Genomic DNA, 25,428 nt, shown 5'->3' on the forward strand with positions numbered 1-25,428 from the left:
ATTAACCTATTAGTGCATTATGTTTTTCTTTTTTAAGTGTTTGTCTTTTAACTGGATCACTGGTGTTTTAAATTGTTGTCTGTATCTTAATACAACTTAATTTTTTTTTAATGGTAGTACTTTGAGAAAGCGTTATAAACAACATGCTCTGTTCCAGGCTCTGTGATATGAAATACAGTGTTGAGCATTTTCTTCTGAAACCCTTTTAGAGGTAATTTTTTCAGTTTTCATGGTGCTGTCATTGATGCCAGCTGTATCTCAGCCAGTCTTCCTTAGTGCAATGCATTGAAGAGAATTGATTTGAGCAGAATGATAGATACAGTCTAAAAGTTACTTTGGGGAAACTTTTTAGGGTGATCCTACAGTATCAGAAATTTTGAAATAGATTTGTGTGCCTTCAGTTATAAAGGAATACTGCCTTGGGATTCTTTGGAAGGACTTCTTTGTTAACTCTTGGAAGGGTGATTTGCTACTCCCTTGCAGGTGATCCTCTGCCATGGGAAACTGGCCCTCTTAATTCTGTTCTGTGCAGTTTTCATTTATATCTGTAGCTTACTCTACATATTTAAATATATGTTCAGATAAAGTGATTTGACATGGGCTTGAACTAATACTGCTGATTCTGAGTGTTCTTGACTCTTTGAAATTGTTGAAAGGTGGGAGCACTCAGCTCCTTAGCACCTTTCCAAACCACTGCATTGCTCAAATGTCAGAAATGTATTTTATATGGGCGGCAGAAGCTGCCTTCTGGTGAACCTTCTTCTTTCTTTATAATTTGAGCTAAGCAATTGCTCAGTGCCATTTGATGAAATTGTAGTGAATTATGTATTTTCAGGCCCTACTATTTCATGAAGGAAAACAATCTTTTAAGGTGAGCTGATAGGAGTCTGAGATGCAGTACAACGTAGCTGGGATTCATCCGAGAGAAGTAAGTGCAACACGCATTGAGGAGGAAGTGCAATGGGAATCATTTTGGAAAAGGAATTGCAAATTCCTGCCTAATGCAAGGAGAGAGGAGAGAATCCTGGCTCTCTTCTTGTGGTGCTGTAGATACTAGCAGAGAAATCCACATACAGGTTTATAGGTCGTCATTGCCTGTGGTACTCTTGCTAAGTATCTTAATAGAACAGTGTTTGGGAAAGGATACAAGTTTAAATGCTTTAGTAAACTACAGAAAGACTTAAAAGGGGGAAAACGTGGGTGTTCTAACTACCTACAGCTTTGGCACCCTGTCTGCTTGTTTAATTACTATAACACATTTGACACAGTTGAAAACTTTTGAGTCAAAAGCTTTGTGTGTATTTTATATAGAATGATGTCTTTTATATTTTCTTCTCTGGATTGATCAGTCATTTTTATTTAGGCTTTATTGCTGTAATACAGCTGTTGGTTATTTTTCTTTTTAATGCTTAGCCCTTGCCCAAGGTGCTTTAAGGGGAGGAGGAGTAGATCAAAATAGTAATTTTTCTTCTCCTAACATTAAGATAGGAGTTTTTAAATGAGTAAAGCCAATTTATTGCAGAGTAGATTCATTGCGGATACACTCAAAATCTATCGGATTGATTGACGATGCTGTTCTATCAACATGTCTGCTCCAAAAGAGAATGTGGGATAATAGGTTGAAGATTTGATGAATACCATTTTGTTTAGAGAAAATTATGTTTTGGTGCATTTAGTATATTTGTAATGTAGGAAAGACTTTGAAAGTTACCTTCAAAAAGTGATTCTAGAAAGGCCTCCATTGCTGATATCAAGCCTTGTGGTAATGGAGGGGTTTGGCATCGCTCCAGTTCCAGGGAGATCCCACTGCTGGAAAAATACAAGCAAAATACATTGCTATGGCTTTTGTAGAATGAAGGTTTAAAAAACCCTGACAAGCAAATCCGAACTTTAGTTTGAACTTGACTTGTGTAGAAGTTGTATATGCTCCTTTCAAATATTGGTGAGTTAAAGTTGTGGTAATGAAAATGTTTATAATTTTTTAGATCTCTCTTTTATAAGCAAGCAGCCTAGCTCATTGCTCTTGTGAAGTGGAAGGTGATACTTCTTTTCAAATTCTTCTAATTTATGTAATTATTTTTGTAAGTTTTATGAAATAATACATTTTAAAATTAGTGGAATTCGTGAAATCAGATGGTATAATTCCTAATAATCCATGTGAACTCTTAAGATTCACAGGGAAATAAGCTAACTGATTTCTCTTACCATTGTTTTATTGAATTGATTCTTCCATCTATACTTGGGAGGTAAAATGTGTATTAGATTGCATATTGAAAGTTCTTTTTCATCTTTTCCACATTAGTTTTACTTTCTGAAGCATGACGTCCCCAAGTTTAAATCTGAATTTAGAGCAGAGGCATATTCTGAGTAAAGCAAGTAAGACACAGAGGAAGAAAAGGTTTATTTCCAATTCTGTCTTCTTTATGGTTTATGTATAGCAAAAATGAAAGGCTTTTCCCAAATGAGCTCTGTGTGAGATGTTTGTTTTAAGTGTTTTTTGACATAGCTTGCTGATTTCATGATTAAGCTTTCTGTCCCACAAGTCTGTGGCCTGGCATTCCAGCCATCTAGGTTAAATTGGCTCCAGGCTCTCCCTTCTATATTGAGGGGAGGAAGAGTAAGGACCAACAGTTGTTGGCCCTTCCTTGGCCATCTCTTCGGCCACTTCTACTGTAGCCTTAATTTGAAGAGTCCCTAAGCTATGGCTTACTCCAGCATTTACACCTTGGTCACTGGTCAGCCTGGGGTAAGACAGAGAAAGCCATGTAAGAAGTGAGGTTGTGTTAGCAAGCAGAGAGCAAGACTCTTTGCCCTACTTCTCATGCACCTTCGATACACATTCAGTAATACCCATGGCTCTGTCTCTGCTCCATGTACATGGGAGAATGGAGATTTCAGGAGGAAATGGGGCTCTCCAGTAGAGAACAGCAGCAAAGGATTATTTAGTCCTGGTGCCCCCCTTCCAGCAATTATCATAATCTCATTTATTTTCTTCTCAACTCTGATATGGCTACTGCAGTTTTCTGTACTGAAAGAAATTATGACTATTACTTCGATTATTCTACTTGGGTACTGCCATGAGTGCTGTACACACAGATGCCATTTTTTTTTCAGTTAGAGAATTGAATTCAGAGGTTGATACTGATGCAGTTGAACACCTACAAATTTCAGTACAAAATATGAGACTCCTAGAGTTCTAGTTAGTTGCTTTTGATGAATTGAAATAAATTCATATTCTCTTATTAAAAGCCCAGAGAAGAAACTGAAATGCAACTCTGTATGCATGATTCTTTTTAAAAATGAAGGCTAAGAAAATCCCAATTGATAATATAAGACATAGCTTTTTAATTTATTGCTCAAGCATATGCAAAAAAGGCATTAATTTTCAGTAATACAAAATTCTCAATATGTAGTGCCTGGAGCTATGGTTTTGAACCTAAATTGCATGTATTTACTAAGCCATATAGCTCTGCAATGTGGAAAATGGAAGTGCATTTCAAATATGTGCAGGGGTTGCCATTACTAAAACCAGTTGCAATTTATAAGTGAGAAAAATAAAGCTTCAGATGGCAGATGAAGAGACACCTTTATTGACTCCATATGCTTGACTGCATGAGGTGCGTTCCTGAAAATGGGAAGCAAGTGCCATATTTTAAGGAATTTCAGAAGTCAAGCATCAAGGGGTAATAGAGTTGACCTCTAATTTCAGAAATCACAGGCTAACGTTTGAGAACATTTCCCTTCCAATCTTTATTTAAAGCTCTGCTTAGCACTCAGTTTTATGACAGTAAGGATTTTTGGCTGGGAGGCACATCAGTTATACTGTTACCTACCTGGCTTTTTCACTTTAACGGCAGACACCAATGGCCTCTCGGAATGAAATGCTGCTACTTACAGACTATGCAGCGGTGTGGCTGGACTGGCCTTCAGTCCTTGGTTTCAAATGCATGGTTTTGCATCCTCTGTTCTTTTTGCCTTGAACAAAGTACACCGTAGTTGTTTGATTTGTTTCCAAGAGGAGATTTTTTTCATTCTGGAAGGCTTGTTGCCTTCTTAGTGTTAAAATATTTTAACTGGCGTTTTTCTATCCCCCACTTCCTAGAGCGTCCATTATCCATTGCTGCCATATGTTATCTAAAGGCTGAGTCTTGGAATTCTCATTAGGCAGTTCTCAGCACGGGTGCTGCTCACCTTACAAAGGTGTTATGGTAATACAGGGTTTGGATGTATATTTAGTGTAGAATTTATTCCACGCTTGGTTCTCTCCACCAAGAAGTAAAGATTCAATTTGAACACAGTATTACTCTTTCCAAGATGATTGAACTTTTGCTTTCAGTACAGGTTTGTGAATTTTTAGAAAAGGGCAAGTTAAAAGTATCCATTTTCCCATTAGGTCAGAAGCTTCAGTACAGGTAAGGTAAAAACACCTGCTCTTAACTTCACCATGTTCTTGTATGTGTCTTTTTGGTATGAATAGAAAAAGTTTTGTCAGCATGGTTACTGCCACCAGTAAGATACAGGAACACAGTTAAACATCCCTTTGCATGTTCCAAGTGATTATTAGTGTAACAAACTACCCGTCATCCTTTATGAAAAATGAAGGGAGGAATTTAAATGTATTTTCAGTAAAGCAGTTTTCTTTGAGTTATTCATAAATATCCATATCTGCTTTCTGAATATAGAATTTGAGCCTTGTTAACACATAATACATAAATTTGTTCAGTAGCAAAAGATTCTTTTACCATCTGGACTCTTAAAGCGACAGGTTTAAAGATGATCAGAAATACTGTGGATGAATATAGCTTCCATTTAAAAAAATACAGTATAGGTGTAAAAGCAAATGTGGGATAACATTTCTAGGTAGGTTTACTATTTTTTGTTAAACTAGACAGATAAGCCTGGGAAAATTAATAACGTTCTGGACAGCTAAACTTCTTTTGAGATCTGAAAAAAACCCAGCAGATTTCAAAGTTTAATACAACTTGAGAGCAATTAACAGTTTGTTTAAAATCTAGTTAGGATAGTTAGAGTTTTGTTCATCAAGTGTAAAATCCTAGGTGATCTTAGAGTTACTCAGCAACTCCTTTACTAGAAGTCGTGGATAGATTTCTTATATACTACTTAAATTTTTTTCAAGTGCAGTTGTCTTGTACAGATACACAGACTATTCTGTGTTTTTAGCAGTCTGCTCTCATGCTTGATAGTGCCTAAAAGCTGCAATGCTGTTCACAGTACTGCTTGTACTCTGCTCAGATTTGGAGGAAAGACGGCATTAGTGCTAAAATACAAAGTGATTAGTGGCAAAGTCAAAAAGTTTTTTCTACTGAATTAACTCCTTTGTCAAATGGCACTTTTATTTAGAGGCAGGCCATGGCACTTTTATTTACAGGCAGGCTATTTGGACAACTCAAATGAACTTGAAACAGTCCTGATACTTCAGCACCACAAATTGGAGATCGGAAAGTAAGAGGAGAGAAGGCACCGTTTTCATGCTGAGATTCCTACCCTGCTCTACTGCTGAGGAAATGACCTGCCACATCTGCTGTGCTGTGACAAGATCTGGACAGGATATGTCCAGAAGACTGTGTGGGAATAGAATACAGGCAGATGATGGAATTGTTTGAGCTGTAGGCTATCTATGCTGTCACATTTAATGGCATCCATTCAGAATCATCACAAGCAATAGTGAGGCAGAACACAAGTATGTGAAGCAATGCTTTTCCCCCCCCCTTTTCAGAAATTAATTTCTTGTATTTTTTAATTAGACTGGTGGAGAAACACTGATTTTCTTGATAAGGGTATAGCAGCAGTGCCAAGAACATGGCAATTTAAGCATTTTCCAGTTTAGCACTGCTTAACTAAACCTGAATAAAAGAAGAAACTAGAAATGAAAGCAGGTTCCTGGTAGATGTTTTGCAGCAACCTTAAAAAGTGAGTATCGGTGTAGCTGATTGGATTGCTCTTTACATATAAAGTTACTATTGTTTTGGATCTGGGTTGCAGTTTTGATTTAATTTTTTTTCCCAGTGACTTTATATTGACATTCAGATTGATTCTAGCTATCAATATCAGACAGATTAATTTATGAATGATTTTTTTTTTTAAATATAAAAATTGTTCGTAATTATTTTTACTCTTTGGAACTGGTAAACCAGAGTAGCCCTTCTGCATCAGCCTCCTGTTGGACTGCAACTGGAGCTATGGGTTTTTTGTTCCTCCAGAATTTGTGCCACTTCAGCTCTGAATTTACTAATACCTAATGTCTTCAGCAATCTATTTGTGACTGAGATTCAGAGAGGTCCTGTGTATTCTTTGACCTCAGTGTCGTCATCTACAGAACAAGGAGAAGAGTGTTTGTTACTGCCAGGAATATATAAATACCTCTAAAGGTTACAAGTTCTCTCAAAGCGCCTTGTATTTCTGCTGATTTCACGTTAAGCAGAAAACTGTGTATATGTGTAGTAGGGGCAGTGGGGGGAGTGCAATTATCAGATGTCAAGTTTTGTTTTATTTTTGTAATGATCTGTGTGGTTGTTAATCGGCAGCTGACTCCTCAGAGGGAACTTGAGGGAGATCATGTATTTAGAAACAATCTGGCTTCTAGTATGTTTCTCTCCATTGTAGTTTTCTCCCTTTGTTCTTTTGTTCTCTATTATGAAGGACATTTGCATGAAAACAAGATTTTTGTTTCTTAAGAGTTCAACTGCTCCTGCTGCTTATTCCCCACCTGGCCATAATCTTCTGTTTGTGACATCTCAATTGGTGGTGGTGCAAATGATTATGATGTCAAAGACAGGATTATGACTTCAGGTGAGAAACAAACAGCAGGAACTGGTGAACTCAGGAGAAATACACATCTAGATTTTTCTCTAACCATTTTTATGCTAAAAGCACAAGGAAAATGCAGACAGTAGATTATGTATGCATATGTAAAATAACTGATATATTAGCAAATTGTATCATACCAGTGGGTAAAATGACAAATCTATTCTTTAAATTGCTTCATCTGTTCTTATCTAGTTTCATCTACAGAAAATTACAATAGTAGAATAGTATCCAAAGGCAGTGTGGTTAGGACATAGTTACTTGGTTTTACCAAATAACTGCAGCTCTTGTGAGAAACTTGTTTTGTTATAGCATGAAGACCTTAATTTGGTAATAATAAGGTTTGAAGAAAAATGTAGAATCAGACCCAAACTGTGGACTACGAATGAGTTAACCAGGGTCCCGGGTGACAATGTGGTTTTGGACCAGATCAAGTTGATACAGTGGGAGGTTCTTGGATTTGTCTGAGTCCTTACGCTTGTTTTTTGTTTCCTCCTATTTAATATTGCACTTCCTATGTGTTCCTGAGGCACCCCACTGTCCCCAAAACCTAATTTCCTAGAGGGTTTTTGCACCCTATCTCCTTTTGTAAGTTCTTGTCTGCAGTTTGAAGTCCTATGACAGCAAATGGCTTGCATGGCTCTGCAATCATTTGCCACTGTGCATCAGGGTAGTGGGAGGGGATATTTCCTATAAAAGCTTTACAGGTATAAGAATTACAATGCAGGGAGAGGGTGTGTGTGTGTGTATTGTAATACCAGTTGATGTAACGCCCCTGAGATTGTCTCTTCAGTAAGTTAGTGGTGGATTCTGAAGACATTGCTCCACAGAAATCCTCTCCAGGGAATTAGCTCATGTGCTTCTGCTGTTGGAGTTGTTACAGTCAGGGTTGCCACTTCTGCTAGCTAATTCTAAGGTCATCGCATTTGCAATTTTTGGTTAGGAAAAATTTCCCCTTCTGCATTATTTCAAGAATGCCTGTGTATAGGTGCGTCCTGTTCTTCTTTTGAGGTATATGTCGCTTTTTTGGATGTAGTTTGTGAAATGAAACAAAATGGAAGAAATGGTGTTATCCTATAAGCACTTAATGTCCTGTGTCAGGATGACTGGGTGAAAATAGAAGGGAAGAGAGGAGTTAATAATCACAGAAATAAAGACATGGAAAATCATCAAATCCACAATTTTGGTATTTGAAGTACCCCAGCTTCAAAGAAAGCATGGGGAGTGTTTTTGTTGGTTTTTTTTTCCGAACAGAATTGAAGTAGTTATCTTCAGGAACCCAGTAATTAAAATTAGAAAGTTGGTAACATTTTTATTGAAGGCAATTCTAGTGGTGAGATTAACATTAGATAATCTTATCATGAAATAACCAGGCACCCTGTGATGATCTGACACATGAGAGGCTGCACAGAGCTTCTGGTCCCCCAAGGGCTGTGATTGTTTTATGGTTTTATCTTATGATAACTGTTCTTTGGTTTTGCCCTTTTCTGAGAGTTTCATACGGTACACATTCCCTCCCACCCCCCTGTAAATTTGTAATTTAACACTACTCTAGGAAATGGCAAATCAGCATGAAACTATTAATCTTATCTCGTATCATGAGACAGACACTGATCCAAGAGATCTGATTACTTTGCTTCTGGTCATTATCCAGACTGAAACTGGGCTTGGGCATTTGTATCATCAACAGTTCTGCCATCAGAAAGCAAAAGATTTCAAAAACAAGAGGAAATTCTATAATCAATCCAGTTTAACATTTCATGACAAAAATACAGTGTGGAACCAAACTCCTTTTACTCATCACTTAGCGATCCTCTGTGGTATTAAAGCCCTCATTTCTGCCCTGTGTCTACAGCTTCTTTTCCTGGGCATTTAAAGCATAATAAAGGACTTGAATGTCAGGCATGAAGACTTTAAATAATCTGTAGTGATTTTAATGAGTTCAGTCACAATTTCCACAGGTTTGTCGTGCTTCATAAGTATTTCTGAGATGGAGCTTGCAGTCAAGAGTCTCTGCTGCCAAGTTGCTTTTTGGTCTTTTTGAGAAGGACGGAAACTGGCTCCTGTTCAGTCCTGCAGAACTGAGTCTGTTTTAGCTTGAACTGCTCTGGAAATAGCCAGCTGCATCCCCTCCCCTCCAATGAATATACTATGAACAAGAAATCCAGTTTTAATTTGCATTACAGTTCAGCTAATTAAAGAAAACTCATTTTAAATACCTGACTGAACCAATGTGATTTGGGTTTCTTCTTTACTCTTTTCCCTTCTTCCTTTCTTTTTCCCCTCCAACTCAGTTCTTCTAAATACTTGTGACTTTGTCTTCTCCCCCATCAAGTTTGTGACACTTCAAAAGATGTACTTATTAAATATGTAACTATGAGGGAGGCTCAATCTCTTTTTTTACTTCTCCAGTAGGCTAGAGCTTTCTGCTCTACGACAATATTTGAATTTATTTGTTTATTTATTTATATTTTTTTTACTATTTACAAATCCCAAGGAACTTTACAGATATGGAAACATGTGGTGAGAATTTCTTCTCTGCTCAACTGGATGGTTCAAGCTCTGTTCCTGGAGGGAGTGAATTTTACTGTTGACCTAATTCTGCTCCCGTTAAAGTTGGCACTGAGTGGTTTTAGAGATATTCAGCCTCAAAGTGTTACTATTCTTTGTTGAATCCAGAGTTTAAGGAGGAGAGCTGAAGTGCAGCTCTTTCAGATGGAATAAGAAAGGCTTAAGCCTGGTAATCAGAATACATTTATTAACTAACTCTATCCAAAGAAGTGGCCTGGGAACCCAGATAGAGAGTTCAACTTTGCATTAGAATTTTATCAGAACTTCAAAAATTTATACCTTTTGGCATCGTGGCCTGTCTCTGCTTTCTGCATCATGGGCTGTTTCTGCTTTCAGCATTTGTGCAGACTTACTGTACAGACTGAGTTCACAAAGTGGGGAAAGAGAAACCAGAGCAACGGTAAAATATAAAACCACAAACTTCTGTGCTTTACCCTGGGAAAAAAAATTCCCATCAAAAATTGGTTCCCTACTTGAGAATAACTAAGGTCAAATTTCAGTTGTGTTATGTATCTGCTACATTAATTGCTATCATGTGGGGAAGATATTTTTCTTTTTTTGTATGCAAGTCTGTTAAACATGCATATAAACATGTTGGAAATAGCACAAAAGAGGTATGAGCGCCTGCTTATCACAATAGAGCTCTTAAATTGGCACAACACAACAAAATAATGGTTCTCTGTTGAAAGGAAGGTCCACCTCTGCAGCTTGAAAAGACTGTAGTTTAGGGGTTCACAGCTGCAAACTGTGCTTCTGCGTCGCTGTCTGACGGCTTGTAAGCAGGGCACAATGTTTTGCTAGCTATTAATGTGAGACTATGATCACATATTTAATTCTTTTGCATATTTTTGTGTGCTTATGACCAAGGCCCAGCTTTGTGCAAGGATGTCCTTTCCTCTGGCTCATGCAATTGCTGAGACTTTGAGAGCTTTACGAAGCTGAGCTCACTTTAATAAACCTGTGTGTGGGTTTACTTGGTCTGTCTGTCCAGACTGCAGTGCTCCAGAATGAAGGCAATTGCCTCACAAAGTCACTGCTGCCCTGGAGTAGTGAAGGGCCTTTCAATTTATTCCTGTTCATGCCTTTTTAACTTAATGTTCTTCTTCACACAAGCTGGTAGTGATGGATGTCCATTCAGACAACCTAATGGCCTATGGTTACTATAGAAGAGCCTTTATATCAATATTCTGCAGCTGAGACCCATCAGGCTGGACTGTCAAACTGCTGTACAACACATCTAGCACTTTATGCAAATAATAGCTGTGACAATGTTGCTATACTTTATGGTGTTACACAGGACTGTAAAAGATCCATTTCCATAGGTCAAGAGGTAGTTGATCTTTGTAGCTTGATATATCAGAGGTTGTTTCCCTCTGTCAGTGGTTGCTACTTCCAACAATACTAAACCCACTGCAGAATGCCCTCAGCTCTTAAGGAGCCTCAGCCATACATGGAATATCTGATGGGACATCCAGTGCAGTGTTTCAAGTGTGGTGGGAATGTTGTGGAGTCAGCATCTTCATGGTGAGCTTCAAAAGGCAACAGCTGGCTTACCCCGGGAATGAGAGATTGCTATTTGCTCCATGCCTGTTCCTATTCCTTGATTCAACTTTGCATGCAGTCTTTCATTAGTTAATTTATATACCTGTTTGAGATACTGCAAGCATGCCAAAGAGAAGACATTTAATCTCTCACTGAAATCACAGCCAGTATGCCAAGAGAACTTTGAATTTTTATGTTCAGCAAGCTGAGCCTTCCAGACTCCTGTGAGATCATTTGCCTGTGTTGCTCAGAGGTCTCAGGGACACGTGTCCAATGCAGAGACTGTCAGATTAGGTAACAGATTATGAGATATCATGCTTGGGTGGAACTTCTACAGGGGTGGTCATATTTTGCACAAAACTTCCAGCTGCATATGTTGTTAGTCAAAAAAGTTCACGTTCTTTCAATATGCAGAGTGCTCTTCTTACATAACTGTAATCTAAGATGTTGACTTCTTGCTAAGGGAGGAGAATCTGACAAGAGCAGGGATATGAATTACGGGAAAACTGAAGCAGGAAATGGAATCATGATATGTATGTAATATCTGCCCATGACAGGGTTGTGCCACCATTCAGAGATGGCTTAGTGTTCTAAGCGCTTTGGTGGCAACTCACGCTTCCTTTCTATTGGTTCATTTATCTCTCTGTTGCATTGTACCCTTCAGTGTGTTGGGAGCATGCATGGTTTTTCAGTATTACTCTAATACAGGAAATAGTCTGTGCTCCCATTTCTTTGGATTCCAGCAGGTTAATTTGTAGTTTCTTCACTCCCTTATTTTAGTATGTTGTTCTTGGTAATTTAATCACCTTGGCGTGATAGCAAGTTTCCACATGACAGCAAGTTTCTGGATGTCAGCTGCTTCAGACTGGCTGTTTCCTCCCTTAGCTTCATACCTGAGAGAGATGTGAGGACCCCTCTTGTGTTGACTAGGAGTTAGCATGGGGTAAAACCACACAGGCTGGGATCTCAAAGCTCGCAGCCTCTGTGGCTAATGAGTCTGTGAGCAGTCAGTTATACAACTTGCTGTTTTCTAAATAGTATAGGAACTTTTTTGAAATGTGGAGAGGTCAAGTACCAGGGTTCTGACTTGATTCTTTTGGAAGATGCTCTTAATTTTCTGCTACCAAGACTATTTACCACGTAGCTTTGTCTTGCACACCAGCATTTGGCCAGTTAATGTAAAGCTCTGTACCAGTCAGGACCTGGTGCATTAGTCTTGTTCCAGTCTTTGTTCTGAAGAACAGCGTCATTACAAAATAAAAGAGTCTTTCTAAAAAGCTTTTATTTCTTGTGTGAAACTTCCTCTTTGACAAGATGAAGTGAGTCAGCCTGTCTTTAATGGGATTGCACTGAAATGTCTGCAACTCTTGTTGTCATTCCTTGGCATGATCGTTACTTGAGGGGCAGATTAGAGGTCAATCAGCCAGAGCCACGAGGGTGCCCACAGCTAGCCTCAGGATACTCCCTACAAATGTAAGATCAAAAGGGCAGGCATATGAAAATTACTGTTTACTTTTTATGAATTATTTCCCAGAGTTGGGATCATTAGCAGAATCTAAATCCTGCCTAGCTCTTAGTGCAAGGACACTCCTGACAGAATGCACTCGCTTGGGCACACCTTTCCGCTCTTAAAATCAAAAGATTTTCTGCTTCTGCTTGTGTGGAATTTCTTTATTATTTAAATAACTTTCTGGTTGTTTTGTGTTTGTTTTTTTTTTTTTCTTCTTTTCCTCAAAGCACTGTCCCTACTTCTGAACATGCTTTTAATTCCTAGATGTCATCTATTCCTTTCTTTGTGCAGCGAAAGTATTTCAAAACTTTCATCCATACCCCAGGGATGCTGCAGGAGACACCTGAAAGAAGTAAAACTTTCTGTAGTTGTCCTGAGTGAACAGTGGCTGTTGCTTACAATTCATCCCTGGCCAGTGGGTTCCAGAATTATCCCTACTGGAAATACAGGGGAAAGGTGATATTGGCTGTCATGGTGAGGTGCATGTTGGCAAATGCTGATTCAATGTCTACTTCTGCAGTAATCTTCACACATCAAACTCTGCACCTTCTTATCCACATAAGTATCTGGCTTCTGTTTGATCACAGTAATCAGGGCTATTTAGAAGGGTCACAGTATATTTGCCCTTTTGTCTTGTGTCTGGAGCTATGAAAGCATGACTTTGGAGCAAATGTTCATTGAATTCTAAAGAGACTGGCAGTAGCTGGGAACACGTGTAGCCTGTAATACGCTAAACTTGCGATTCCAAGTGGAAAACTGTTTGCTTTTTAAAATAACTTCGAAGAAGTTACCTTGAAGAACCAAATACATGGTGGATATTACTGTTTAATGAAAACCAATATGAACTTCCCTCTTATCGTTCAACATGTTACTACCCTTAATGTGAAATAATCAAATGCTGCCCAGTGTTGGAATGAAGCTAAATCTGGCTGCCAACCAAAATAAAATCCCTTATAGCTATTTTTGTATGTTCTTAAAATGTGTGCTGAGAGATTAGGCAGTTGTCTTTTTTCCTCTTCTCTGCTATTTTTCTTAAAAAGTTTAAAAAGTTTAAAAAACCCCAGAGAACTCTGTTGCAGCGCCCTCCTATGATAAGGTCATGGAGCAGAAAATCCAATGTTGTGTTCTTTATCTAAATCCTTATTCTTGCTAATCCGGTTAGACATTTTGGATAGGTGTGTTTTTACTTATTTGGCATGATGTTTTCTCAACATCATTTTTTTTGGCATTTATCTTGACAGCAGTAGCTAGAGAACTTCTTGCTAGTGTTTAAATGGATAAGCTGAGCATCTCCTTTCTATCTTTTCCTCTTGCTGTTGGATAGATCTCAGGAAACTTTTTAATCCTTGCAAAGCAGTGAGCAAAGGAAATGTGTGTGCAGATGAATGGGGTTGCTGGGTCCTCCAAGACAGGGTTCTGCAAGTGACCATCTGGAGGAGTGGGTCTGGGGTTTAGTTTAGTAGCCTTCAGAAAGCTGAGGCACAGGTACTATAAAAATAAGTGTGTTGGTGCTAGGTAGAGTTTAGGCTTGTACTGAGCACGCCCAGTCTCAGAAGTTTTCTGCCATATGACTTGGACTTCTCAGGGTGGATCAGCAGTAGATAGGGGTCATGTTCACAGGCTCATGAAATTTGGAGCCAGGATGTGGCATGCTTGCCATAGATTTCCTGCAGACTTCACACTGAGGCAGAATCAAATATCTAATGGTGCTGTTCATTTCATCATCTTTGTTGTGATATCTTCTTGTTTTTCTTGTAGTCATCATGGAAAACCATGGTTTTAAATGTCTCTTATTATGTCTGTGCTTTGGAGGCTGTTACGTTCACCTTTTTTTTTTTTTTTTTATGATGTGGTGCCAACTTAAACCTCTCTGAAGTGTTATGTCTTGAAGCCAGTAACCAAATCCTGATGGGTTTCCAGATCACTGGTGTCTCCAGTGCTTTTGGGACAGAAGAATGGTGGAAGTCTTTTTGCCACCCAAATGGTGAGGAATATGAGATATACCTGTCAACTGATAGCTGTTAAATTAACATTTCCATTTCCCTCTGTGTAGCCTTATCTTTATAGGCAGGTGTATCTGTGTTGGGAGAGGGGCTATTTTTGGCTCTGCTGTAGGAGAGCCTGAAGGTAATGAGTTGTGCATAGTAAATCTTGCTTACTCCATAATTTCCACTACATTTCAAATTAAGGGCCTAAATTAGGGTTAGTGTCAGACTTGCTCTTTTGCTATGTCCTAATTTTGTTTTAAAAGCACATAGCTAAGGACTTTAATATGTTTTAGATTCAAGGCTTGTAAGTTATACTAAAATCCCTAAGGGAGGCAAAATAACTTATTAAAACCTTGCAAATGTTTTTGACTGCTGCATTGTATTATTTTCTATTCCAGTGGTAGCATACAGCCTCTGCTGCTGATGGGTGGAGGAATGCAAACCTCCAGGGCCCATTAGACTTAACTTGTTTACTGCATTGATATCTATATGTTAAATGACAAGAGAGTTCAGGTTATTGAATAATTTAAAATTCAGCTCTAATTGGTGTCATATGACCTGGAAAAGGCCATGGATGACGCCAGGAGCATGCTGTGAAATTCTTATAAATAATTCATAAATTAGATCATTCATTTGCCTGGATGTCTTGTTAAATGCAGAAGTTTGTAAGTAATAACTGATGATATAACACCTGTAAGTATTTAGTTCATATGCTGGAAGGTAATCTACCTTGATGATCTTCTAGCACAACCTGCCAGAGTACAAGAGTTAATTGCACTAGGGAGAATGCACTACATTTATTTGGGATGGGCTTTGGCAAGCATACGGTGCAGATGTTGCATTACACATTCTCTATCAGCTAGACAACTATTCTGTATATGCCCATGTTAAAAATGCAGCTCATCACTCTTCTGCCCTTATTTCACATGAACTCCAAATGCACTGGGAAATGGTAGTGACCTGCTCTGCTCACAAATAGTATAGTTTTTGAAATATTTATCTAGGTCTTGAACTACTGATTCTTCGGTAAAATAAAGGGCAGAAGTAAAAAATTGAAGTCAGAAGATTGGGATTTTTTTTTTTTTTTTATTATTTTTATAATGTTGGCAGCACATTGAGTCTTAATAGTTGGACCTGGTGCTGTCAAGATTAGTGTAGTGGCATTTTTCTATAGTGCAAACAGGAATGATACAGTTTTGTTTCAAAAAGCAAATATGTTTGCTTAAATGTAGTGGCTAGGTATTGCACTGCTGTGTGTGGGTGCTGTGTGGGCTTAATGGACACTTTGCTCACAGTGACTTCCAAGACTCAACACACGGGCACCTCGCTTTAGTTTTCTTGGAGCACTGTATTATTAACTGCCTTATCAGGCAGTGTAAAACCAGTCTGCTGATCTGAAATGGGAGTCTTTGTTAGAGATTATCTACAGTGTTTGGGTAGCTGGAGAAGAAGGGTGGCATGTTTATGAATGCAAAATATACGCTTAAAGCTGAGTGCCAGCAAATGCTCACATGCTACTTTGAATGCAGGTTTTTTGTGCACCTGGCCTGCCAAGTGCAAACCCTCTTAGCAAAGAGGAGAAAAAATACTGAAGGCAGCACAAACATAGGAGGTGTTCCTCTGCTATCGTCTAGCAACTATAGATTCACTTTTTTGTGATGTGATATTACTTTTTTTTAGCTGTGCCTGTTCAGTATGTTGAGTTCAGTAGATTTTTACAGGAAAAATACAGGTTGGTGACTGTCATTCACATTATCTTTCACTTGAGACCACTTGTTTTATTCAGTGGAATGTGGCAATCATAGCTATACATAATTTCTACAGAAAGTAGTGCTTTGTTTCTTGCTTGAAAAATGGTTGGCTTACCTTAGGAGTTATCTACTGTATTTATCTTCGGTAGTGACAGAGACAGTTGTTGTACTGTTACATGGCACTTTGTAATAACTGATATTGGGTTATTTGTGGTACAGATTTTAACAAAAGATTATGTGATTTAAATAATAACATTTATACACTCCAGTAGATCCTACTAATATATTTTATAATCTTTACCCATTTTCATTCTCCCTGATAAATTCTTACAGAATCTTGGAAAGAACAGCTCCTTAATCACTAATAATGTACTTCACATAGTCCTATAATTCGATGTAATTGTTCTTAAAAACAACATTTCTGTTGCCCCAATATCCTATCTGAGCTTATTTAGAATATACACCCTCCTCATTTTGCTGACAAAAGCAAGTGCTTATACCATCGATAGACCTGAAACCCAAAGCCAGGCTTTGTTCAGATGAGACCCATATATATCAACAATGCAGAGTGGTGACTGAGTTCCAGGTTTAGGTTATATACCCTAGTGAGGGTGTCAGCTGGGTCACTGATGGAATCACAGAATTGTTTAGGTTGGAAACCACCTCTGAGTCCAACCATTAACCCAGCACTGCCAAGCCCACCACTAAAGCTTGTCGCTAAACAACCACATCTGCATGTCTCTTAAATACCTCCAGGGCTGGTGACTCTGCCACTGCCTCTGCCAGAGCTTGGCAACGCTTTCAGTGAACAAATTTTTCCTAATAAATTTTGCTGACCATGCCCAAAGAACAACTACACTGGTGAAGAGTATGTGCCCTTGGTGCTCTTTAAGGTGTTTCTGTGTATGGTAGCCTCTGCTTCATCTCTAAAAATCTTTACAAATATTTTAATCTCTGTATTTCTCCTCTGGTTGCTACTTTCGTTCATTCTCCTTGGTTTCCTTCAGAGTCCCCCCCTTAGGTCAGCACAATGGACTAGTTCTGAATCAGTGTGTTCCTTCCACTGTTTCTACCCCACCAAAAGAAACCCCTGAGCTGAAAATCCAGATTAGAGAAATGTCCTCAAGATACAACTGAGAATGATTTTACTTAATTGTCTCTTTTTCTGTATTCAAACATATTTCAGCTAAAAGCTACAAACCCAGGTGCTATGAACTGAACTCCTAATGCTGTTAACATCTCTAGCGATTTTGCTCTGCAATGTATTTTGCTGGGACCCCAGTTTTTGCCCCTCAGAATGCAGGACATCTCAAGGAAATGATTTTGGGCTGTTTCTTAAACATGTTTGTACGTGCAGTAAAATCTGTTCGTACATGCAGTAAAAAAAGACCTTCCTGTGCTGCGATTGTAAAGATCTGCCCAGTTACTAGTTCATCCCTTGCAGTACAAAGCCCTTTGTGCTGGAGTCAGTCTGTAACTGTGCTTCCTCTGCCAGCACTGTGAGTTAAAACTGCAAAGCACACAAGTTGCATTTAAGAACAATTTGCAGGATCATAATGATGCCTGCATAAAACTGGTGCACTGTTTGTCTGTTCGTAGGAAGTTTTAAGGACTGGATGTTTGTTTAAGCTCTGCACTGAATCCCTGAGCAAAAATTACTGGGGTTGCAGTAAAGACTTTGTAGACCTCCACACGTGTCTCCCTCTTTAAATCCTTCTAAAGATTATTAAAACCATTTTTAGTATCTCCTTTTTTCACAAGAGTTTCACATCAGATCAAGTCTTATTAACTGCTTACGTTGCAAGGATTAGTCTGAGTTTGTTTAAGCCTCAGTTAAAGGAACTTGTATCTTTAAATACGGCACAGCAAGCCTGGAAGAGCTCCATGGAGGAGAAAGCACAGCTGTTCCATCATGGTCCGTCATGGTTTCCATGTGTCCCATAGGCAATATCTTTCTTAAACTCATCTTGTAAAACTATCTGATTCCTTATGCTTGTGTGTCTTTAGACTCACAGTAGTAGGTGGGTCTTTGGAATATTCTTTTCTCTACTTTTCTACTTCACCTAGCCTGCATCTTACAGATCTGTCATGTCATGTACCAGTCTCTTCTGAGCCCTCATACGTGTAAATGCCAGTCCATTTTCCCTGTAACATCTACCATACAGCTGTATTTTCAATTAAGGCTTTAGCAGAAACCCCACAAATTACTAAAAAATTTGTTGACTAGTTTCTGACTCCCAATAGTTAATTTTTCTTTGGGGTTAGACCCTGCAAAGTGCTGAGTAGCCAGCAAAGGCATGTTGGAACTCAGTCTTCTGCCTAACATGACCTCCCTCCTTCTAAAGGAATAAAAAAATCCCACTCATATTCAATGACATTAATGAGAACTTTCCCCCCTGCAAACATATTGTAACTGTGAAATAACATTAAAGTTTCTCTGCCTTGTTATGAAGTCTTTAAATGTCAATGCCATTTCTGAGACCATCAGGGCAGACTTAATGGTGGCCAAGGTCAACAAATGCTAACTGGTACCTCTCTTTTAGGGCCTTCAGGGACTCTTAATGGAGTCTCAGCCATGAAGTTAATTTGCAATGTGGACCTTTATTCTGAAACCTGATGATTATTTTGTAACATCTTCATTCATGTGCTTAGATTTCTTAACATTCTCTTGTCTCTTCAGTTGGTAAACTATTAAAATAAAGGTATTTTCATACATTTCATCTTTTGAGTTTCCTTTTTTTCTGGTGTGTTCTTTTTGACTACTATTTATGGGCTGCAGAAGGACAGGTGTTTGCTTTTTGCCGACCACCCTACACTGCCAGCCCAGATAGGATGCTCTAAGAATGCCTTTAGATCTGAGACCTTCTGCTGTCCCTGGGGACTGGGAAACCTTCCACCTTGAAAACCTCTTCCTGTAGGTGCCCTAAATGCTCTATAACCAGAAGCAGGTGATGTGGGAAATGAGAGACTGCATCATCCTTTTCTGTATTGTCTAATTTAGATTAAAAGGGCTCTGTAGCCTTTATTTCTCTAGAAAATATTGCCAACAAGGATGGCATGCTACAAATAATAAATAACAAAACTCCGTCTTTTTGGCAGCATGTTGCATTTCTGCTCAGTTGCCCTGCCAGCCCCTATGACTTTAAAATATTTAGTGTCCTGCACTTTTCACCCAGTTCAAGCACCAGACTTTCCTCAGACATTTAGCACTGACATTAATGCAAATGCCTCCAACTCATTGGGCCCTTTGGGGCAAAACATGACATCCTTGACTTTCAATCACATGGCAGAGATTTTTTTGTATGCACGAAACTGGAAATAATAAAATATCAGTATTCAGGTGCTAATCCACATTAATTTACATTCTGTGAAGTCTATAAGAAACTTGTAATTGGTTGTCTTGAAGGGCAGCTGAGTATATTTGGTATTTTATTTATTAAAAAAAAGAATCTAAATTCTACATGTAAATGCTGCATAGATTTGTATTTTATCTCTCTTCTAATCATTGCTGGACGCTTGCTTGCATCCCTAAATTCGAGTATTTTGGGTCTGGCTGGCTGGCTGGCAGTCTATGTGCACAATACCTATCTATTGTAAGCATTGCCAGAGGGCAAATAATACATTTTTTTTTCTTCAGTGGATTCCAGATTTCCCTGCTAAACCACTTAGACTGCAGTGGTTTTGCTATCTTTAACAAATCTGGCTTCTGTAATTAAAAAGCTCCATATCTTTGTGGAAGGTCCCAAAGGCTGGAGGAGCTTAAATTCAGTTTGTTATTGAAATTAATGCACGGTTCTAGCAAAAGGAATGCATGTGCCTGATACACTGCTGTTGTGATGTGCATAAAAGCTCAAATGCTTAGCTGCCTAGATGAACCTTAGTGCAAAGATACTCCAGGATGTAACTACGATTGTGATGTCTGTTACATAATATCCATGACTGTAACAAAACCACTAGAATTTGCTTGTACTGGGTTGACAAATGTGAATTACAGTTGCTTGCTTTCTTCAGAGTTTTATCAGACTATAATCACTTGCCCAGCTTAATTGAAAAATCACTTACGTTTATAGCTGTATTTAAACATGTTTTGTATTTAAATGACAGCTTTTGATGTACAACCATTTTTTACAGAAAGTAGTCGGGTTTTTATCTGTGTTTCTGTAAAGATATTTCAAAAACTCTCATCAAATTTCCAGCGGTAAGTAATATCCCATTCAGTGCAAGGTGAAATGTTTTACATCAAATCTCCTGCTGTGTAATAGCCAATCAAAGAGTATTTATAGTGGCTGAATGGATTTTTTGGCTTGGTATTCAAAATTAAACATTTTCAAACCTTAACATTTAATGTTTTTTGCCACTCTTCAAGTTGATTTTATGTAACCCTAGATGCTCACAACTACTTGATACTCTGAAGTGACTCATTTTATGCTGAGGATCCTGCAGACAGTAGTTTTACATTTATTACACTTGTGTAAATGGAATGAAACATAAATTTGATAGCAAATTTGTGTCTGTGTTCTGGTAAACATTTTGTTGGGTTTGGCTGTATGTCCATCAACATGGACCAGCAGCTCTGTTTCAAAGAGAGCACGTTTACCAAGGGAAATCGGTGAACAAAGATGAATTTTAGTGATTTACAGGAAACTGTTTCTCCTATTGCAGGTATCGAGTAAGAAGAGCTTGTGCCAACAGCCTTCTTTGGGGCTGGACAGCTCCTTCTTGGGTGTTGGGGGACCTTGGACTCTTCATAAGAACAGTGGAGCATCGAAGGCTGGAAGCCCAGCCCGTGTCGTGTTGTCTCAGCCTTGCAGGAATAACCATGATTACAGGACTGAAATGCATTACAACCATCAGGAGCGTCTGAAGGAGTATCCAATGGAAAATGATTTGCACAGAAAGTGCAACAACGTTATTTCCCCAGCCAAGCAGAGGAGCCCTCACCATGTAAAGCAAGCTCAGGAGATGGACCAGAGAGCAAGTGAATTTCAGAACACATGCCCTCAGCAAGTGAGAGATGGCTGTGCCTGGAGGCATGTGGGGAGCTCAGGAAGCATGGAAGAGAGCTGCTGTGTCAGCCAGGTGCTTAGAAAACACTCTGGGACAGTTCACAAAACCTGTGATCATTCCAGGTTCATTCGAGGTTCTGGGCTGAATCACAGCACGGACTCAGGGCCTAAGGAAACAGAGCTGGCTAAAAGGTTGTATGAAGAAAGACGGCAGAAGCTGCTTCTGCAAAAAATGGAGCTGGAAATCGAAAAGGAACGACTCCAACATTTACTAACTAAGCAAGAAGCAAAACTGCTCCTAAAACAACAGCAACTACACCAGTCCCGTATGGATTATAACAGGTGATTTTGAGACTTACAATTAAAAAAAAAATCTAAAAATTTCTAATGAGCACATGGGCAATAATTGATTTAAATGGTGGAATAGAACCAAGGCAACAATAGATAGAGTAAAACAAGACCAGTGAGGCTTGTGGCACAATTTCTAACAGTGATTCAGAGGAGAGGCGACTTTTTAGTATGTTAGTGTATACTGTTGGGAAGCAGCATGACAGCTGTGGAAAGCAGCAGAGGAAAACAGTATGTGGTAGAAAGAAAGGCGGAAGAAAAGCACTGCTAAAAGACTAGGTAGGAAAAGAGAAGCAGTAGAAGAAAATGAGAGGTTGATCTTAGTGCAGGCACTTGAAAGGAATACAGACATTTGTCAAGAGGCCAGCGTGAGTGTGGATGACATAGATGTGGCATTCTCCCTTCTTTCCTTGGAAAGGTCGGTTTTGAAGTGTTGCACCTCCTAGGTTGGGACTGGGAGGAGTGTGTTTTACAGAAAAGATGGAGATCATTACATATGTATACACACACACATGCACACCCCCACGCACACATATGTATGTGTGTATATATATTTTTTTACATATGGAATGTATGTTTTTCCCCCAAACATTTAGGGAAGAGGAAGGGAGCACTGTGTAGCAAGGACATTTGCTTTCCAGGGATGTTAGTGAAAAGGGAGAATGCTAAGACTGAGGCACAATACGTGCTTACAACTTGAAGGGAAATGGAGCAGCCATAGAAATGTGAAATGTGGCTTGAGAGGCCAGTGAGTTTATTGCAGAAGGTAACACTTTTCTGGCAATGTAAATGGAGTCTTTGAGAAAGAGGGAACAACTGTTTTGTTGGTATGATGTTACTAAAGTGAGAGAAGCAATGAATGGGAGCAGGTTAAATTAGCCACTGTAACTCAGTTGAGTACTAGCATTTCAGCATTAGAAAGATAAAACGATAGGGAAAAATCTGCAGTCTTTCAGAAGAGGTGGTAGGAGAGTTTCACAGGGATGGATATTTCTATACTGTTTTAATATGGCAGCTGCTGACAGCATCCCATGAGGGTGTGCCTTAGATGACCCACTTCCTACATCGTGTACTATAACTGCGATGGAGGAATACATCACTTTCCCTTCTTGATTTCAGCCCCTCAGTTACTTTTCAAACTGTAAAAGAGAGTACTGTAATCTAGGTGGTATTTTGTTTGTCTTCTTGGATTGTTGTTTACCTTGAAGAGAATGTGTTTATATGGCTTTAAAAGTGCCTGTCTTAAGAAGGAATCACAACTCTGTGTGTTGAAAATGACTGAGGTCTCTAACAAAGGATTATGACTTCAGGTGAGAATTAAGTAGGAACAGATGGATCTTAATCATCAAATACCTTAATTCTATGCATGCATCCCTCTAATGAAAAGCAAGTAGATATGAAGGACACACAAACTAAGCTTTTTGGCAGATTTTTTTTTTTAATGGAAATTTTTCAGGTTTGAAGGCATAACAGAAAAAAATGCACCTCAAATACCTGTAACGATGTGGTTGTTAGTATCATTGTATCTATTTTACCTATTTTTATTTCTGAAAAAAAAAAATTATGATTTACAGAGCTTTAGTTACCTAAAAAGAATTCTATGAAAAATCATGTATGATCAATCTGAGGACTTTTTGTGATCTCTTTTCAGGTGTGCATGTGAAGTCAGATTTGCCATATTCTCTCTAAGAAAACAACTAGAATATAATGTGCTTTCTCTTAAAAATATTTTGTTATCTTTAGAATTAAATGTTTGATATCTAGAGGTAAATCTCTTAGGCATCACAGTTCTGTTTCAGTTCCAGATATATAATTCACTTTTGCACTTGGTAACAGGGTAATTTTATATACTGCTAACAATAAAAATTTGTTTAGCTAAGCTCAAATACCCTTTGCTTCATTGTCAGGAGATTCTAACATAGTTAGAACATCATGACAGTATAAAAAACAATACAAAAAAAATCCTTTTCCAGCTAGTGTTTATTTTTGTCTGTCCTTCTGCCTGGGTGGAGTGCTGCTAAGGTCCATTGTCATTGAATGACAAATAAGAGGTTTGACCATTTGCAATTACTGGCTATTAACTTTTCTAATCTTTTAGCTAAAGTGTGAATTGATCCCCTTTTATTTTTTGCCATGCTGCAACATAACTGCTTTTAATTTTCCACATTTCCCTATTTAGCCTTATGTGACCATAGTACTTACAGTTCGCGGTTTCTCTCCATGTGAAATAGTTGCTCAGCTATCAAAAATTGTGTGTGTATGTGCAGGCCAAGGGGTAGTTCAGTGGCTCCTCCTGGTTCAAGCCTCACTGGAGCAGGCCAGTAACAGCAAAGCTTGGAAACAGGAGTTTTAGTCAAATGAAAACAAAATACCTCTGTCTAGACTTTTCTGTCTTTGTTGGAGAGAAGGGAGAAGGTGGAGTGACCTGTTGAAAATGGAGCATCATTTGTGGGCCCATAGTTTGAGGACACACAACCATCTTAAACAAATTCTCTTCTATGTATCTTACACGTGGTGCCTTTGAGCTCCGGTGCTGTAATCTGTGAATGAAACTTTTCTGTTTCCCAGTGATAACCCTTAGAAGCAAAGACATTGGGCCTAAACCAGCCTTCCAATACAAAAGTGTATTTGGAAGTGTGAAGAAAATTGTGAAAGCTTCTGCATTTAACGTAAGTGCCCCATTTGCAGACACTTAGATCACCTTTGAGTGGTAAGTTCCTGGTGTGATGATTTGACCAGCTGCAGAACCAATTAACTCGTCTTTTCCAGGATTAGAGGCCATGTACCTGGCTCAGAAGATGTGCCCATTGCTGAAGCACCCGGAGAACTTGCTCTGATGATGAACGGCAGCAGCATGGGGTTTAGGTAATTTCTCTCTTCACTTGTAAGTGCTTCACAGGGTCGGTATATCTTCTTGACAGTGTGCTGTTGCCTGCCAAGTGTATTTGTTCATGTGTTTGTTTCAGATTAAGAGCTTTTTTCTGCAGGAAGGGTAAAATTCATTGACTGCTGTGTTTTATGAGTCAACTCAATAGTTATGCTGACCTGTTATTACTCAAAGTTTAGCGGCTGACTTCCTGAAGAGGCTTCAGGTTTTGTGTGCCACCTCTTAGCCCAGTGCAAAATGGAGTTTTCACAAAATGTTGGTTTTAGTTCTTTGTTCTAGGTGCTGCTTGTTACTTTTAAATTAAAATCAGGATGTCTCTTTAGTCTTTATTTGGACTTGATGTAAATAATACATTATCCTTTAAGTCTCAGATAGGTCTTCCATGGTTGGTGACAGTTACTTGTTTTTTAAATACCTCTGCATTGCACCTCTGCTTCAGTGTGATCAGAGCAAACCACCACTGAAATAACTGGAAGCAGAGTCAAGCCAATATTTAGCTCTTTATCTCCATCCTGCTTGCTATTTAAAACTTCAATCAGTACACTATTGTACTTTCCTTCTGTCCTACCCTGTCGCATTCAAGTTAACACTGGAAGGAGATTCAGGCTTATTAGAAAAGCAACAAATAAAAACTGTGGATTTGGCAGAGTTTTCTCCTTTTCTCAGAAAGTAACAGCTTCTTGTTCTGTGCTGTAACTATAGGTGTTCTTTTGACCAAAGAATGGTGGGCAAGATGAGCTGCTGTGCTTTCAATGACTCCTTCTTTAGCGACAGGACAATACCTCAAAATAATAAATTTTTCTGTTCTGAGAATACTGGAAGAACTGATAATTCTTTTATAAACCAAAGTTCCAATACTTTCTTTTTTCTTACTTTTTAACTTTGTTATACTAATTTTATTTTTCTTTTTGAGATCCTTTTTCACTAAAAGAGGATAAGCCTTTTTTTCTCCAGAATAACAGGAGTTGTTAGTTTCCTTGGAATACTTCACTGCTAACCA

General features: G+C 38.6%; 1 protein-coding gene across 2 annotated transcripts in view; it reads left to right on the top strand.

The window, feature by feature from the left end:
• The window catches only part of KIAA1328 (KIAA1328 ortholog), a 171,894-nt gene that overhangs the window by 92,990 nt on the left and 53,476 nt on the right, over positions 1-25,428 (top strand). For both annotated transcript variants that reach the window (XM_039566615.1, XM_039566616.1), the window contains 2 exons: positions 20,850-21,535; positions 24,311-24,406. In XM_039566615.1, the coding sequence (XP_039422549.1) occupies positions 20,850-21,535; positions 24,311-24,406 (782 nt within the window). The remainder of the gene's footprint in view (positions 1-20,849; positions 21,536-24,310; positions 24,407-25,428) is intronic.

Source organism: Corvus cornix, chromosome Z (genome assembly GCF_000738735.6).
Source record: "Corvus cornix cornix isolate S_Up_H32 chromosome Z, ASM73873v5, whole genome shotgun sequence".
NCBI classification, from domain to species: Eukaryota; Metazoa; Chordata; class Aves; order Passeriformes; family Corvidae; genus Corvus; species Corvus cornix.